The 16270-nt window shown below is 45.0% G+C and overlaps 1 protein-coding gene across 3 annotated transcripts in view; it reads left to right on the top strand.

The window, feature by feature from the left end:
- Window positions 1-16270, top strand: part of EPB41L4B (erythrocyte membrane protein band 4.1 like 4B) — a gene marked incomplete at both ends in the record, with an annotated part of 124772 nt that overhangs the window by 88517 nt on the left and 19985 nt on the right. For all 3 annotated transcript variants that reach the window (XM_084236142.1, XM_084236140.1, XM_084236141.1), the window contains 5 exons: window positions 562-776; window positions 2288-2406; window positions 7626-7751; window positions 10814-10881; window positions 13563-13661. In XM_084236142.1, coding sequence (XP_084092268.1) covers window positions 562-776; window positions 2288-2406; window positions 7626-7751; window positions 10814-10881; window positions 13563-13661 — 627 coding nt within the window. The remainder of the gene's footprint in view (window positions 1-561; window positions 777-2287; window positions 2407-7625; window positions 7752-10813; window positions 10882-13562; window positions 13662-16270) is intronic.

Below are 16270 nucleotides of genomic sequence, written 5' to 3'. Positions count from 1 at the left end.
GGCCTTCCAATAGGTTGATATTGGTAAAGGGGGAGAGAGGAGCAATTAGAACCTAAAGATATAGGAGAGATTGGGGTCAAAATAAGGGGGTTGTAATTGTATGGGGAATATAAAAATAAAATTTAAATAAAAAAATTTATTAAAAAAAAAAGAATCTAAAGATACAGCAGTTACTAACTGGTCCTGTCTGCATGGCAGAGTGATGGAGAGGATGAGAAAGTAACCCCAAGACTTCCTATTTGGGTCAGTGTCTTGTCATGAGTTGGTTAAATTCTTTTTTATAATTGATTTTGATTGTCTTCTCCCATTTAGAGAACAACTTTTTTTTAACTAATTATTTTGTTAAGTGATTTGGTTACAAAGTTAAGACTTTTTTTTCAGTTTGAAAAAGAACAGGACACCCACAAATGTCAGCTCTTTCTCTGAGCCCCCGCCGTCCTGTGTCCTATCTGCAGTAACTCTGTGGGTCTGTTCTTAGTGCTTAGCAAGCACCTTTTAAAGTGCACACAGGAATATCAAGGCACTTGCTCTTCTAAATCCTGACTTTGACACCCTCCACAGCTACCCGCTCCCTTCCCCAGGGCTCAGCAGCTTGGACCGGCTGCCTTTTGGCATCGAGGAGAACGGGGGCACGCCATTCACCACCAAAGTTCCAGGAAGGCACCACCACCACCACCATCAGCACCAGCACCACCCAAACTACGGCCTCTCGCTGACCCTGGAGAACAAGGAGGGCCCTTCGAGGTCCCCAAACTCTATCAGTAAATCCCTTCCAAGTGAGTAGGGGTGGAGGGGCCAGGGGTGGGAGAGGTGGGGAGGGAGAGTGATGTTGCAGGGCTTGGGGGGCTTCCTTGGATCCTCAAGCCGGACCCCTGCAGGGCAGCGTGGAGGCACAGCCGTGTCAGCGCTGGGTAAAGGTCAGGCAAGAACAGACAAGAACTGTGTGCATTGAGGACGGAGCAATTTAGTGATTATAGTTTAGCAGTGAACTCTGATTTCATTCCAAGGCAGCGATTCTCTCTCCACCTCATTTCTTAGCAACTCCCTGCTTCCACAGTACCCAGCAGAAACTCAAGCGATGGGGAAGAGAGAAGAGGGAGGTTTGAGAATGGGATTACAGGAAAACCCACTCTGTCCCTTTTCTGACACCCCTCTTCTGAAACTGAGGTGATGCCAGCTAGATCCAGTGCCCTGTTCCAGGTCCTAGCGATAGAAGGTGTGGAAATGGCGAGCGAGCAATTGGAAACATGTTCAGCAATATGATAGAGTGATTCTATATCTGTTAAAATTAATTTAAAATGTGGGCTTGGAGTTCACGTGTCTGCTATTTGATTTTCCCAGAAATTCACTTATATTTCACCAAGTCTGATCTGTGGCAGACTGGGGCTAAGGAACTGGTTCTTTATCACGTAGTTTGAAAACACCTTGAGGTAGGCAAGGGTCAAGAGACTTCCTTTCTAGGGGTCACCGTTGAACCAAGCCCCTTTTGGATCCTTGATTTTCAGTGAAATGGGGTGGTATGTCGGGGTAGCCTAGGTGCTGGCTCTAGAATCTTCCAGCTCTGACGTTTCATGAGTCTGTGAGCTGGTGAGAAGGATGAGCCATGGAAACTTCACCTATAGATCATGGGGAAAAATTTTAAGTTGATGGAGCCAGAAATGGGATTTCATCATCCCCTGATGTTGAGAATCAGAACTGTCTCCCCTCCTCACCATTGACCTGCATTTGACCCAGGCCACTCATCTTTATGTACCTGGTAGCCATAACAGTCCCTGAAGGGCCCCTCCTGCAGCACCATCTCCGTATTGTAGCTGCCAAAGTGGGGCTCTCCCCAGATACGTTCACCCGGATGTGTGAACACCCTTCAGGGGTTCATCTCTGTCCTGGGATGCAGCTCAGTGGGCCTCCAGGCCACACACTGGCCTCCCCAGCTGGCCTCTGCCCAGGTCTCAGCCTTCCCCTTGCTTCCCACTGCTCTCTACCCACCCAGGGCTGCTATCCTCTCACCACACAGTGCTGTGTCCCAGCTCTGTTCTTCGCACTGCTGTTCCTTTTGTCTGGAATGCTTTTTCCCACCTTAGGGAACCCCTGCACATGGGGGAGAGTTAGGGCTTGAAACCTTGACCTTAGATGTAATCATGCCTTATTATCGGGTGCATATCAAGGGATTCAAACTGCCAGAGCAAGAGGCAGGCAGGAAGGGTGCTGGAGGCCAGCTCTGCAAGTGTCTTTTATCACCCATGTCTCTCCTTCAACCTTTCCTTACCCATCCCCTGGCTGCTTGTAGAACTGAGTCCAGGACCACCTGCCCTGTTCAGCGAAGCTGCTGCCCATCTCAAGAAGCTGGAACTGGAAACCGTGAAGGCTGCTGGGCCCTGGCCTGCTCTGCACATCAACATAAATAAGGTGGGAGGTCTGACCGATGAGCATGGGCCGGGGCTCACATCCAGCCCTGATTATTGCCCTGGCCTGTTCCTCTGCCATGCGCCTGTGTTTTGGAGGGATTCTGCTCAATCCTTCCTGACATTTCTGTTCAGCGTGTCTCTTAGGAGCGGAAATTCGCTTATGCTCTCTTTGGGTAAATGACAGCTTAGACATTGCTCCTGGTGCTGGGGCTGATAGGCCAGATCAGCAAGTGGTCTCTCCCTCCTTCTAGACTGAAGGTTGTACAAGGAAAGTATCACACTCACCTCTTTCCATGGTCACCCCGCGGGCTTAGTCTACTCAGCTTGCTGTAACGAGGCTTAATCCACAAGTGTTCTGCACTGTCTGGAGGCTTGGGGGTCAAAGATTAAGGTACTGGCCTATTTGGTCCCCTGATGAGGGCCCCCTTCCTGATAAGCAGTCACCTCGGTGTCCTCGCTTGCTAGGAGAGAGCGTCAGTCTTGCTGCTGCTGCTTATAAAGCACTAATTCCAGCCTGAGGGCCCCACCTCAGGACCTCATCGAAATCTGATCATTCTTCAAGGTGACCATCACACTGGAGGTTACAGCTCCAGCGTATGAGTTTAGGGAGCACACAGTGGGGTCCATGCACCCTCTATCTGTCACTCACAGTGTCTGCACAGTAACTGTTTACTGATGTATGGAAAAAAAGGATTAAGGATGGAGGGGGGTGGACAGGGCAGAAGCCAAGCTCTCTTTAGGCTCGACCTGTTTTACTGGGGAGCTTTTAAAAGCCAGATTTTATCTGAGAACTGTAGAGTTCTGATGTTGGGTTCGATCTGTCATTCAGTTTAACCTTCTAAACATCTGCGACCAGAGGAAAGGAAATGATTTTCACAAAGTCACACAGCAGGGACTGGATCCCAGGCCCTGACATCCAGGCCAGTGCCCTTTGCTTCTTCACTCTCTGCCCCAGGGTTTCTCAGCTTTGGCACTAGTGACATTTTAGGCTGATGATTCTGTGTGTGTATTTGGGGGATGGAGGGGTTGTCCTGTGCACCGTAGGGGTGTTTTGCAGCACCCCTGGCTTCTAGCCACTAGATGACAACAGCAACCCTTATCCAGGTGCAACAACCAAAATTGTCTCCAGGTAGTGGCAATTGTCCCCGAAGGGCAGAAGTCCCCAGTTGAGAGCTGCTGCACACATAATTTAATATTTTAAATCCTCAAAGGAACAGAATAGTCTTCTTTACTCTTGGGTCATTTCTTTCACTTTAATGCTTAACTTTGCTCCTTTATGATGCAATAGGAAGAAATGGGAAGATCTATCCTACGAAGTCCCCCCCCACTTACCTGTGCTAGTGAGCCTGACAAGGTTACACATCTTTTCTGGGCTGTGCTTCCTCCCTCCTCCCACAGTTCTCTAGTCTACCCCACAGTTCCAGGACTTCTCAGAAGACCATCCTGCTTTGCGCTAACTCCCACACACCTACCAATCCCTCAGCAGTGCAGCCTAAAGTCTCTTTGATCAATAAGGAGCCCACCTTCCATGCCTTACCTCCCACCTTTCTACTATGCCACTCTCCTGCAGAATGGCACTTACATTCATTCAATCAACAATTCTTTTTTTTTTTAAAGATTTATTTATTTATTTATTTATTCATTCATTCATTCATTCATTCAAGCACTGGGTACAGTCAGAAGCGTGGGAGGGTGAGAGAATTCACCAGAGCCAGAGCGGGGAGCAGAGCAGGCAGAAGGAACGAAGCACACTGCTGAGGGGAGCAGCAGGTGCAGCAGGAGAGGTCTGCGCGCCATGTGGGACCCTCGCTGGGGGCTGGGGATCGAACCGGCGCTGCAGAGGCTGCGTGCAGCTTCGCAGCCCAGTGCTCAACCGCTGTGCCACCAGGGGAGGCCCTCAATCAACAATTCTTCATTGAGCGGGTCTGCACTAGGTCCTGGGGAGTCAACCCATACATCACATGGCCCCCTGGATTGGTCTTCTTCCTCTTAGTCTCTTGCTTTTCAGCTTTTCTTCTGCATGATACACAGGATATGCTTCTAACGGGCCTTACCTGGTGTTTGATAACATTCTGAAATCTATTTCAAGGAAGCAGCATTTAACAGCAGGGAACTCACAAACCATGTAATTCATACTTGCCATGAATATTGATGGAGCATCAGCGATAGAAGTTGGTTCAAGGTTAAGGCACAGGTAAAACAGTTGTGGGTTATGGAGCTTTTCCCTGAAGCTCCAGCTATCCTGCCCCTCCTTTCTTTCCACTTAAAGAAATGCATCAGTATGTAAGTAGGCTAGAGTGATGTCAGGTAACCTTGATGTTGTCCTAACATCTGAGCAAAGCATATTGCTTCACATTAGGGATCTTTAGTATTAATAAAAGATTCCTTGCAGCTGTCCTCACACTTACCTGATACCACAATTGGGAACCGATGAGCCTTAAGGTTTTTCTATCCTCAAGCATTGAGAAGCCTCTGATTCTTCTAAGGGTAGATAAGTTCCTTTTCTTGTTTTAGTGGTGAAAATAAATTTTCATTGCCTGTTTCCAAAGCTGTACCCAAAATTATCACAGGGATTTAAATCTCATTAGATTTCAAATGTGTAAACAATGTATAAACAATTTACAAATGCATCTGATCATTTCTTTATCCTCAAATGACATCCCCAAACAGATGGACTATTTCCAACCATAATAATATTAAAGCCCAGTTGTCGTTCATTTGTATCTTTTGAAATCTGTATTTCCATATTGAATGATAAAGCATCTTTGCACAATTCAAATGGAACATAAAAAACAAATATGGTCATGCAAAAGAGAGAAAGCACAGAATTCTTGGAGCCACCTTTTGGGCTAGAATTGGGGTCTGGTTGTAATCTAGATACCTATCTCCCATAAAAGATTCCTTTTATGCAAACATATTCACATAATACTACTCAAATTTTCCAAAATTTGTATTGGACTTCACTTGAGTCAATTCATAGAGATGAACATTAGCTCTTCCCTTGTCCACATTCAACAGGAAAGCTTGACTGTTACCCAAAAAGCAGTTTGGAATTACTAAATTCAAAGGGAAAATCAATGCTGAATTCTCATCCTTTCTTATATAGTGGCATTCAGGTTTTTAAAGTAGTTCTTCGGTCATTACTGTCGGTTTAACTATATCCCCTTAAGCTATTGTCAAAGACCTCAAATGGGCTTTCAAACCAATTTAATTCCTGTATATCCCAGTGTAGCATTCAAAAAAAAAAAATGTAATTTAAAAATTAACTCTTCACACACCAGTGAAAATACCCACTACAAACACATAATTTATCCTAAATTTACACTGGAAACCTCTCAAAATAAACAGATTGCCATTTGCTTTTTGGCTTATGCTAAATCTTAGAATAATGATTCCACTTAAATGAGTCAGTTTTCTTTATATCCAGCTTGATGGCTTTGGATCATTACTGTCCTCAGATCTGATGTTCTTTTTTAGTTATATTTTCCTTTCTAACCAAAGAACCTAATATGATTCATATCTTATTTTCTCACTTGATCATTATAATAATCTTATAAAGAATGAAACAGACTCAGAGCGATGAAAGGAGGCAGTAAAGCTAAGTGATCAAGGACTCTAGCTTTTGTTTCCCCTCATCCTGGGTGTGAATCTTGGATCTTCCTGTGTGACCCTGGGCAAGTGACTTACCGTCTCTCTGCTTTGTTCTCATCTGTAAAATGGGGAGAATGACAGTACCTATCTCCTATGGGAAGGTTAAAGTAGATGACTCAATGAGATGGGTGTCTGAATGCTTAGCCAGCCACTGGCCCATAGTAAATTTTCAGTAAATATTTTCCTTTTCATCATCGCCAGCATCATTGTCATCATGCTTATTAAGGTTTTTTAAATGGTGCTGGCAAGGGAAAGAGCTCGGATTTAAATCCAGGTCTTGGTCCCTGCTTTTCTTGCTGTGACATGAAATTGCTGAGTTCTGCGTGTTCTACCAAACGCTCTGCTGTGTGTTTGGAGGTCCCACTGGGAAACTATTCTAATCCCTCTTTTCTTTGTTAAGTGATGTTAACCAGCCAATTGCCCTGTGCTTCCTCCAGGGCTTTCATAAAACTCCTGCTATGTGCACCAAGGTGCTCCACAGAATTTTTTAATTAGGGAATGAGATTAACTTTGGGACTTGCAGAATTTGAAGCCTTTAGGACAGTTTATTCTTGCCCGGGTGCTTTGTGACTGACATGACACCCTACGTCCTGATATCACTAAGTGGACTTTCAGCAATCACAGGGTCTTATATCTTTCTTGTTAAATACTTGTATCTTGCAATAATAACTATAGATCACTATAATTTTCTTAAGGACATATTTATTGAGCTGTTTTGTGCCAAGCACCATATTAGCGCTGGAATGGCCAAGGACCACAATGGGCCTGGTTAACAAGGAGACATAATTTCACAGAGTGTGGTGTGTACCATCAGAGATGATTTTAGGTTTTATCCATGGATGAGTAGGATGGGTATTTTTTAAAAAGTTATATAATTATCAGACTGTGTATTAGAATAAATTTAATAGTCGCCAAGCCCATGACTTCAAAGATATGATTACTTAGGACATGCTTAAAACAGTGAGTCACAAGGTAATCCACCTTAACTGGATTATATGAATTATAGGTAGGTGTTCACTTAATACATGGGAAATGGCAAAAAAAAAAAGAGTGATGGATGCACAAAATTCCTAAAGTCTGAGATGCTTTGTAATGAGGTCACATAGAAACAAGTTGTTCCTTGAGAGCCACCGCGTTCAGCAAGATTAATGACGGTTTCACACTCTTTTCCTCGACTCAGCAAGCCCCTGAATCCTTGTATGTAAGAGGTGACATTGTGGGGGCGCAGCATTGCAAGGGGTGTAGACCTGGGGCCTGGAGGCCTGGCTCTGCCTCCAGCTCCGGCTCTGGTTGCAAGACTTGGGAAGAGCCTCTTCACCCCGCCTTCTGGTCCAGGGGCTTCCTCATACGTCTGCGCCTTGCTTTCCAAGAGAATGAGAGGATACTTGTGAGTCCTTTGCAAATAGGAAACGTCCTGCCAGTCATATAAGAATTTGATGACACAATTGTCTATATAGTGTGTGTGGGGAGGGAGGTAGGATTGCAGTTGTGATTGTTGGGAAAGGTTAAGGTAGGTGTTTCCTTTTGTCTTTGCTTGCGATCTCTTGCATGTACTTTGGTTCCTTATAGGCTGAAGAGAAGAAAGTTTCTGAGAAGACTCTTCAGACCCCACTCTTGCCGTCCCCAGTGGCTGATCATGTGAAGTGCAACATTTTGAAAGCCCAGTTGGAGAATGCTTCCCGCGTGAGTGCCCAGGTGGGTGGAGTGGCACATTCCTGGGGGTTCAGCTCATGAGTCCCTCCCTGCCTCAGAGGAGAGGCACTCCAGCCCCAAGATGTTGCCAGTCAGGGTCCTGCCGGGAGACAGGAGCCACACCTGTTGTGTGAGCGGAGACCTCAACATTAAGAATTACCAACTGGTATGTTGTCAGTAATGAAATAACCAAAAGAACAGAAAGAGAACTCTAAGACAATGGTTCTTGAGAGTTCACTGTACAGTCCCCTCTCTGAGATTCAGCAGAGCCTTGGGGGCTCATGTATTTGCATTTCTTTCTTTTTTTTTTTTATGTATTTGCATTTCTGAGGAGCTGATAGGGCCAATTTGAGTGGCAGTTCTCTGACACCCTAGAGTTGGTGGCTATAGGAAGCACTTCTGACCCCTACATCTGAGGGAACAAAGACGCTATAAAAATTAAATGTGCAAGCTTGGGGGAGAAGTCCACAGAGACACCGACTTCTGAGGAGGGGCCACTGTGACCTGTGCTTGTGTCTCTGAACTTGGAGGACAGATCCCACAGGGTGTCAACCTAGTCTCTAACCAGCGATGGGTGCCCGGATGTCGGAGGAGCTGGATGGGCAAGTGGTGGAAACTGCAAGCTGGATTCAAGGGCTGCTCCAGGAGGAACAGCTGCTGCTGGGGGCTAAAGAAGCCAGGCTGGGTGACTCACAGGAGCAGGAAGCAGACGAGAAGGAGCGAGTCCCTCCCCACTAGCCTCCCCTATGGACAGATCTTGTCAAGGAGCCAGCTGGCAAAGCAGAAATGAGAAGGGTTTAGAGATGAGAGATGATGCTTTAATAATTTCCATAAATTCCCACTTGCTTTCATAGCAGATACCACTGGTTGATTGTGATACGCTTTAACTCTCAATGCATCCTCAGAATCTTTTGCTGCATAGTTTTTCCAGGAGACACCACCAGTGGATCAAAGTTGGCACTCAAATTGAAAACCATTTGCCATCTCTCCCTTGGAAACATCATATAAAAAGCTGCAGTTTGTCCATGATTTCATTAGAAAAGCATTTAACTATCTTCTTCATTCTTTTTGAACCTAATAGCTATGCCTAGGTTGCCAAGAATAAAGTAAATACTCCGTTATCTGTTATATTATTGTTTCTGTTTATGAATGGTGCAATATGAATAATTTAGACCCTTTCAAAATACACTGGTGAGAGAAAGGTTACATTTCTCCCATTTTGGCATCGTGATATAAACATCAAGCAGTGAGGTAGAGAAGGCAAGCTTCGAAGTCAGATAGTCTGGGTTTTAATCGTGATCTCCATTTACCAGCTACGTCATCTTCAGCTTCTTAATCTCTCTGAGCATAACTTCCTCATGTGTAGAAGGAGGATGACTTCCACCACCATGGGTGGCCTTGGAGATTAGGTGGTACAGTCTATATAAAGCCCCTGACACAGCACATTTTGTCACTGTGGTGATAATCACCTCATGATCACAGATGTGATGTGATGACAGTGTTGGGGGCATGGGTGGGTAGATGATGGGCACCACTGAACCATGGCAGTGCTTACTGCAGAGGGCAGCTTCCCCTCTTACCACAAACTCAGGGTCCCCTGCCACCCATCTCTTTGTTGATTCTGCCTTCATTGTTGTAACGTGTGCTATTTATTATACCACCAATGAACAAACAAAGCCAACGTGTATTTCACTTGTCACCTGCGTTTAGAAAGTTCTGTCATGTCCCTGTGGCCCCATGTTGCATGTGTCAGCTTGGGAGGACCCCCGAGTTTCTGGGCCACTGAAGGAATGTAAGGAGAGAAATATTTCACTTTGTAAAATGTAGGGAAGAGATGAGAAATAGGTAAGAATACAAGAAAATGTCCTGGTCGAGCAGACATAGTGCACATGTGCAGAGGCAGGAAAGGAGAAGTGGGCAAGTGTGACATTAGTGGTTGCAGAGCGGTGTTCCCCTAGATGTTATCACAGCGCTAGCCCCGGAGGATGCTCCTGGGTCATTGTAGAAGTGCTGCACACTGATCTCCCTGTCACCTGTGCTTTAGCATTGTAGAGGCTCTGAGAAGTCCTGCAGGAAAGCAACCAGATTCCTTTGTTTCACACCTACTCAGCCACAGGCCTCTTTGTAAAGTGACTTCCACTGCCATCTGCAGGCCTTGTTCATGGGAACACAGGGACATGCTTGGAGAGGCCCTGTTTAGAGTGTGAGCAATTGTGATGGAGGATGGGGGCAGTTATCAGATCACACTGCTCAGGGTGTAAGTGTTAATTCCCAGTTGGCACCAGGGCAGAGGAAGGGTGTAGAGGAAAGAAGCAGAAATCAGACAGGACAACGGTATTATCTGTTGCTGCCTCTTAAAAAGGCTTTGATCAGGAAATAGGGCTGTATCCATACATAGGCCCGGTGGGCTAATAATGCAATGCCCTCTGAGCTAGTAGCCTGGAAAGCTTAGCTCAGAGTGTATCAGGCCAAGCTCTGTCCATTGTGATGAGTGTGTGAGGACTGAGGCTGCTGTCTCTCCCGTTGGCCTCCAGGCTGGCTGAGTGGGTGTCCATTTCTCCCCCTCCATTCTTTGTGAGACTCACGAGGGAGGCAGACAAGGCTTCTCTCAAAATTCTATTATGTAATTCCTCCCAGCCTGGTAACAGTGAGATGAACGGACAGACTCAGAATTCCTTTGTAAACTATGCCATGTGAGCATAGAGCCGATTATTATTCCTGATCTAAAATGTGAAGGGAAGGATTAAAGTAGGGGTTTGACTTTTCCCACACCATCCCTTTCTCATTTAAGCGTGAGCTGGCACGTAGCGGGTACTCAGTAAAAGAATGAATGCAAGAATTGACTGTGTCTGAATGATGAAGTCTTGATCCCCATGATGAGAATGACTCAAGAAAATATTTTTTGTTAATTTATATAAATACCAGAGAGACTTGGTTATTCACTGATGAACTACCTCTTTGATAAGCCCCCTTCACATTTCTATACCCCTTTGAATGTCAGAGATGTGAGATTTGTGTATGCCGAAACATTCAGTTTTGACAAACCTGCCTGTTTTCTTCAACAGGTTGGAAAAGAGGAGTCAACGTTTGTAAATATCAATAAGAAATCCAGTCTTCAGGACACTAATGTAAGGTCTGTTGCTTCTTGCTTGAATGAGGAAACAATACTCTCTGTATCACCAACATTCTCTTTGAAACATTGCTCATGAGGCATTTGTTAACAAGTCAGAGGGAAAAGAAACCTGAGAGAATGTGAGCTTGAAGAGCTAGAAAAAGACTGGCCTAAATAACTTCCTTTAGGCCTCAACGATGCTGTTTGTACTGTTTTACTATTTACCTGCTGTACTAACAAAGAAATCACTTTGAGTTGCTTCTCAAGTATGTAGACCTGGCTTGTCATTCCCATGCTTGAAGTCCTTCAAAGGCTCCGCTTTGCTCTCAGAATGGAGGCAGACTCCTTCACAGAACACGAGAGGCCCTTCCACCTGGCCTCTGTTCCCTGCCCCAGCTCAGCAACTCATTTGTTCCCTTGGTCTATTTGGGTGCCCCTCATCCTGAACCCTTAATGGCACTAGAACCACCTGTGTCTTTTAAAGCTCCCAGACCACCACCACCTCAAACCCAGAGGAAAACTTTCCTCTCCTGATCCCACAGAGAATAGAAACTCTTCTCCTCTGGGCCCAACTGAGGAACAACCTATAGACCATGGCCACCTAATGCCACCTGGCTGGTCCACTAACACTGGCTGGATCTCCTGAAAGTACCTTTTCCTAAAATGTACCCAAGGATAATTGCACTAGTCTCTTGTTAAAAGTGGAGACTCTTGGGTCCTATTTCAAATCTTTCGGATCCTTTGGGGGCTGGGGCAGTGGATACGAGGGCCAGAATATCAGCAAGTACCTCAGGTGATCCAGGAACCATTGCCCTGGGGAATTCTTATACTTGACACCAAAAATAAAACATTTCTCTGTGTCACCTAATGATTCCCTATCCATGTCCTTGGTATCAATTTGTCTTACTCCAGAGATACATAACCAACTGCCTCCTGGACTTTCAAAACCTTAATTCACCTTTTCCCACCCTAACCCACAATCTCTTCATCTGTTTACCAGTCTTGGGTAATGGGCTATTATTTGCCTGTTATCCAGGCCTGACCCCAGGAATTCTTGACTTTCTCCTATTTCACCCCTCATCTAATTGACTGCCAGGTCCTGCCAGTTTGACTTTCAGATTATCTCCACATCCATCCTCTCCTCCTCGTCACAGTAATCCCAGCCTACTCGAGTCCTCCCTACTTCTCTTCCTGGAGGACTACCACTAGCTAGTCTTCTTTTTTTTTTTTTTTTTAAAGATTTATTTATTTATTTATACAAGCACTGGGTACAGTCAGAAGCGTGGGAGGGTGAGAGAATTCACCAGAGCCAGAGCAGGTAGCAGAACAGGCAGACTGACGAAGTACACTGCTGAGGGGAGCAATGGGCGGCAGGAGAGGTCTGTGCACCATACGGGACCCTCGCCCGACGGCCAGGGATCGAACTGGTGCTGCAGAGGCTGCGGGCAGCTTCACAACCCAGCACTCAACCGCTGTGCCACCGGCGAGGTCCACTAGCTAGTCTTCTAAGATGCTCTTGCCCAGCATCCTCTTTGTTCTTCTGAGGACCCTTGTAAAATGCAAGTCTGACTACACCACTCTTTCACCTAAAACCTCTAGTGACTGCCATTGCTTCAGGTGCACTCCTCAGCCTGAGGCCCTGGTGACCTGCCCCCTCTGCTCCCCTCTTGTCCCAATCCTTCACTCCTCTGCTGGGACCTCGCATGTCTGTGCTTCTAGCCCCTTGCATTCTGTCAGCTCTCTGCTTTGTCTCCTACCTCGGAAGTCTTCCCTCCCTCTGCTTAAGTGTAGGCTCCTCCTAGAAGCTTCCCAGAAAGCAACCATCTATCTCAGAACATTTTGTTCTTCCCCAGAGACAGTGGACTCTTGCAGGAGTTGTGTTCTGTGGACTCTGGGGTCCCAGCTCGAGGAAATCACGTACCTAGAAAGCAAGGGCCGTGATCGCTTATTTGTTCATTCATGTGTTTGTTCAACAAACATATTAGGCTCTGGCCACATATGCCTCACCGTGTCAGGCACTGAGTGAAAGGAAAAATGGAGACCTCCAAGTGCTGACTGACTTGCCACAGGTCCCTTGTGGAGAACCTCAACTTGTTTTGATGCTTTTTGGTGCAGGAAGATACTCTATGATTTTTGAAATGAAATTAGTAATGACCACTGCAACATGTATGGAAGCTTTTCTTTCAAATCACCATTTTGTGAAGCTTAATGTTCACATATATACATATATATGTACATATATATAATTAAGATATATTGGAGCAAGTCTTAAAGGTCTTCTGATTATGCATCAGCCATATTAAATGCTCTATTGTTCTTTGTCTTTAAATATACGTTTTCCTGTGCTCTGTTTCAAATAACATAGATTCCAGATTACTTGAATTTAGAAATGTATTATCCATGGGTGTCTCCTCACTAATTTTACTAGCAAAGCCTGATTATGAACCAAACCCTGATACTGGGGGTGGGGGAGATTGGCGGGGAAATTCTATGTGCTGCCCCAATTATCGTCAGCTCCCTTCTTGCTAGATTTTCTTCTCTATGATTAGTTTTATGACTTTGAATTTTCTGTGGTATTTTTTAAAACTGCGTTTATTAACGTTATTAAACTACAAATTAACTGAGAAAACAATCACTGTAGCCAAAAAATAAGACCATAAACCTTTTCTTGTGTGTTGTTCTGTTTTGGGCTGTGTCTCTAGAAGTCCGATTCCTATACGTGTGGAAACTGCCCAGCCAGTGGTGGAAAAGCCAGAAATCAAGCCTCCCCGAGTGAGGAAGTTAACAAGACAATACAGTTTGTGAGTTCTGTACTGCAAGTGTTTTAATTATGACAACAAAATTGATGTTACAGGTTTGATTGTAAATGCATCTTAGCCCCATGCATCATTCCCAAAAAATCATCCCTCAAATATGGGGAGTTTTCAGTTTAAGTCATAATGGGACTAGGCCTTTCTCCCTGACAATATTCCATAGTGGGCAGAGGTATTCACTATTGATTGCTGGGAGCCAATTACTCCAAATTTTGGTGGTTTAAAGTTCAGCTCTATTAGCTCACAGTTTCTGTGGGTTGAGAGCCCAGGCAGGGCTTAGCTGGGTTGCCCTTGTCAGAGTTTCCTGATGGCTACATTTAAGGTGTTGGCTTGGGATGTGTGCTCATTGTAGGTGTATTTGTGTGGCTTGGGGCAGGATGCAGTTCCCCTGGGGCTGGAGGACTGATGGCCTTAGATCCTTGCTGCCTGTTGGCTGAGGGGCGCCCTCTGATCCTAGTCACTTGGGCCTCTCTAGTTTTCTCCATTCAAGAAAGCTGAAGGAGGAGCAAGAGGGACCTCTAGCAAGGCAAAAGTCACAGTCTCTTATAGCTGAGTCACATAGAAAGGACATCCTACCACTTTGTCATATTCCATTCATTAGAAGCAAGTCACTAGTGCCAGCCCACATGCAAAGGGAGTGGACTATGAGGAGGCATGAGTACCAGGAGGGGGAACTGTGGGGAGTCATGTCAGGAGCCGCCTCCATGGCATATTAGTAAGATGGTAGAATGGTCTTTCAGCAGAACAAAAGCTAATCACTGAGCCATGAGACTCGCAGGAGGTGCCATATCCCTGAGTGTCCCAGACCTACCAGGATTTTTCCAGTTCTGTTCAAATTAACAAAAGTTACTTGGTGGCCAGATGCACAGGGCTTTTCTGGCCACCATGGGGGAAGAGCAGAATTGACTTCGACAACTCCCAGATGAACATTCATAGTTTATTTTTTTTTAAAAAAAGACAATACAAATAATTATACTCTGAAGAAGACAGGTAAATGCTGGCATAAAAGTGGTGATGGCATCTGTAATAGAAATATTGCCACTGTGCATTATTACTAGTGACACCTCCTGTTTCTTGACCTCAGCACCATGTCCAGTGCCTATCTGCTCAGAGAGCTGGTGGGGATCATCCGGTGCCATGGAAAGCATTGGGCTAGACATGCTTCTGGGGATGGTCCTGCCTAATTTATAGCTGCAAGCTCTGGGGAAAAGTACTCTTTGAACCTTTCTCTCCTCATCTGTAAAATGGTGACATAATTGCTTGTGAGAAATTTTGTGAAGACTAATATGAGATAAGGTGAAAAACCCATTGCAGAAGATCTGGCTGTAGGATGAGTTCATTCCCCTTCCTTTCTTGTCGAGATTCTGAGACAAGGTCAAATTTAAGGGGTGCCAGAGTCCAAAGTCTAGATGAGGTAGCATAACTCCAAGTGGAATGACCAGCCAGTGATCTCAGGATGCCATTTGCACCTTGTGAAAAGAAGTAGGGCAGACACATCCTTCCTCATTAGTCTTAATAGAAACTTATGGACAGTTGTATTTTCTAGGAAAGCCATAGTGAAAAAGATTTAAATAATTAACAGTTCTAGTGACCTCAGGGGGACACATTAAACCATGAAAAGTCTGCCCCCTGAGGATTAAGCTGGCAAGGTCAGCCTTTCCTTTTACATTTTGAACCTCAAAGTGTTATTATCACCTATTTGGGCTATGTAATTATGTTGGAAACTAAATGAATGTAAGGCCTGGAAGGAAAGAAAATTTCACTAACTCACTAAATTGGCTCTTTTAAGGAAACGCTTTTTAAACCTCTGACTTCATAGGTGTATTTAAGTTGCCCCAGAATATTCTGTTTGGAAAAATCAAAGACTGGCATCATGTCCCCTATTTACAGTAAATAGTAAGATTAATGGGTGGTATCTACTTAGATTTGTTTTTGTCCCATAAATAGCTCTTTTTAAGATTTATTTATTTATTTTATTAATGTATAGAAGAACTGGGGTCTAGTCCAGAGGTGCGGGGGTGAGAGGATTCACTAGAGACAGAGTAGGGAGGAGAACAGGTGGATCTACTGAAATACACTGCTGAGGGGAGCAGTGGGCGAGACAGGAGAAGTCTGCTGCACCATGTGGGTTAGCATCCTGGCCAAGGATCGAACTGAGGCCCACAGAGTGGGCCGTCTTGGTGATAGTGCTGAGACTTAACCCCTATACCACCAGGGAGGCCCCCATAAGTAATTCTTGAATCATTGACACAGGTCAGGCCCCCATAAGTAATTCTTGAATCATTGACACAGGTGCTCCTCTCATAGATATTGATAAGGTTAATAAACACACAGACAAAGAATACAGTTGGAAAAAACTCATTTTTCCCATTTTCTAAAAAATATTTCTACATCATTATTTTTTTTAAGATTTATTTATTTATGCATACAAGAGCTGGGATACAGGCCAGAGGTGTAGGAGGTGAGAGGATTCACCAGAGACAGAGTGGGGAACAGAACAGGCAGACTGACTGAAATACACTGCTGAGGGGAGCAGCGGGTGAAGCAGGAGAGGTCTGCCATGTGGGTTGCTCCCTGGCCGGTCAGGGATCAAACTT

The sequence above is a fragment of the Talpa europaea genome (assembly GCF_964194135.1).
Source record: "Talpa europaea genome assembly, chromosome: 7".
NCBI classification, from domain to species: Eukaryota; Metazoa; Chordata; class Mammalia; order Eulipotyphla; family Talpidae; genus Talpa; species Talpa europaea.
The sequence above is the reverse complement of the archived record's forward strand: the minus strand, read 5'-3'. Positions and strand labels throughout refer to the sequence as shown.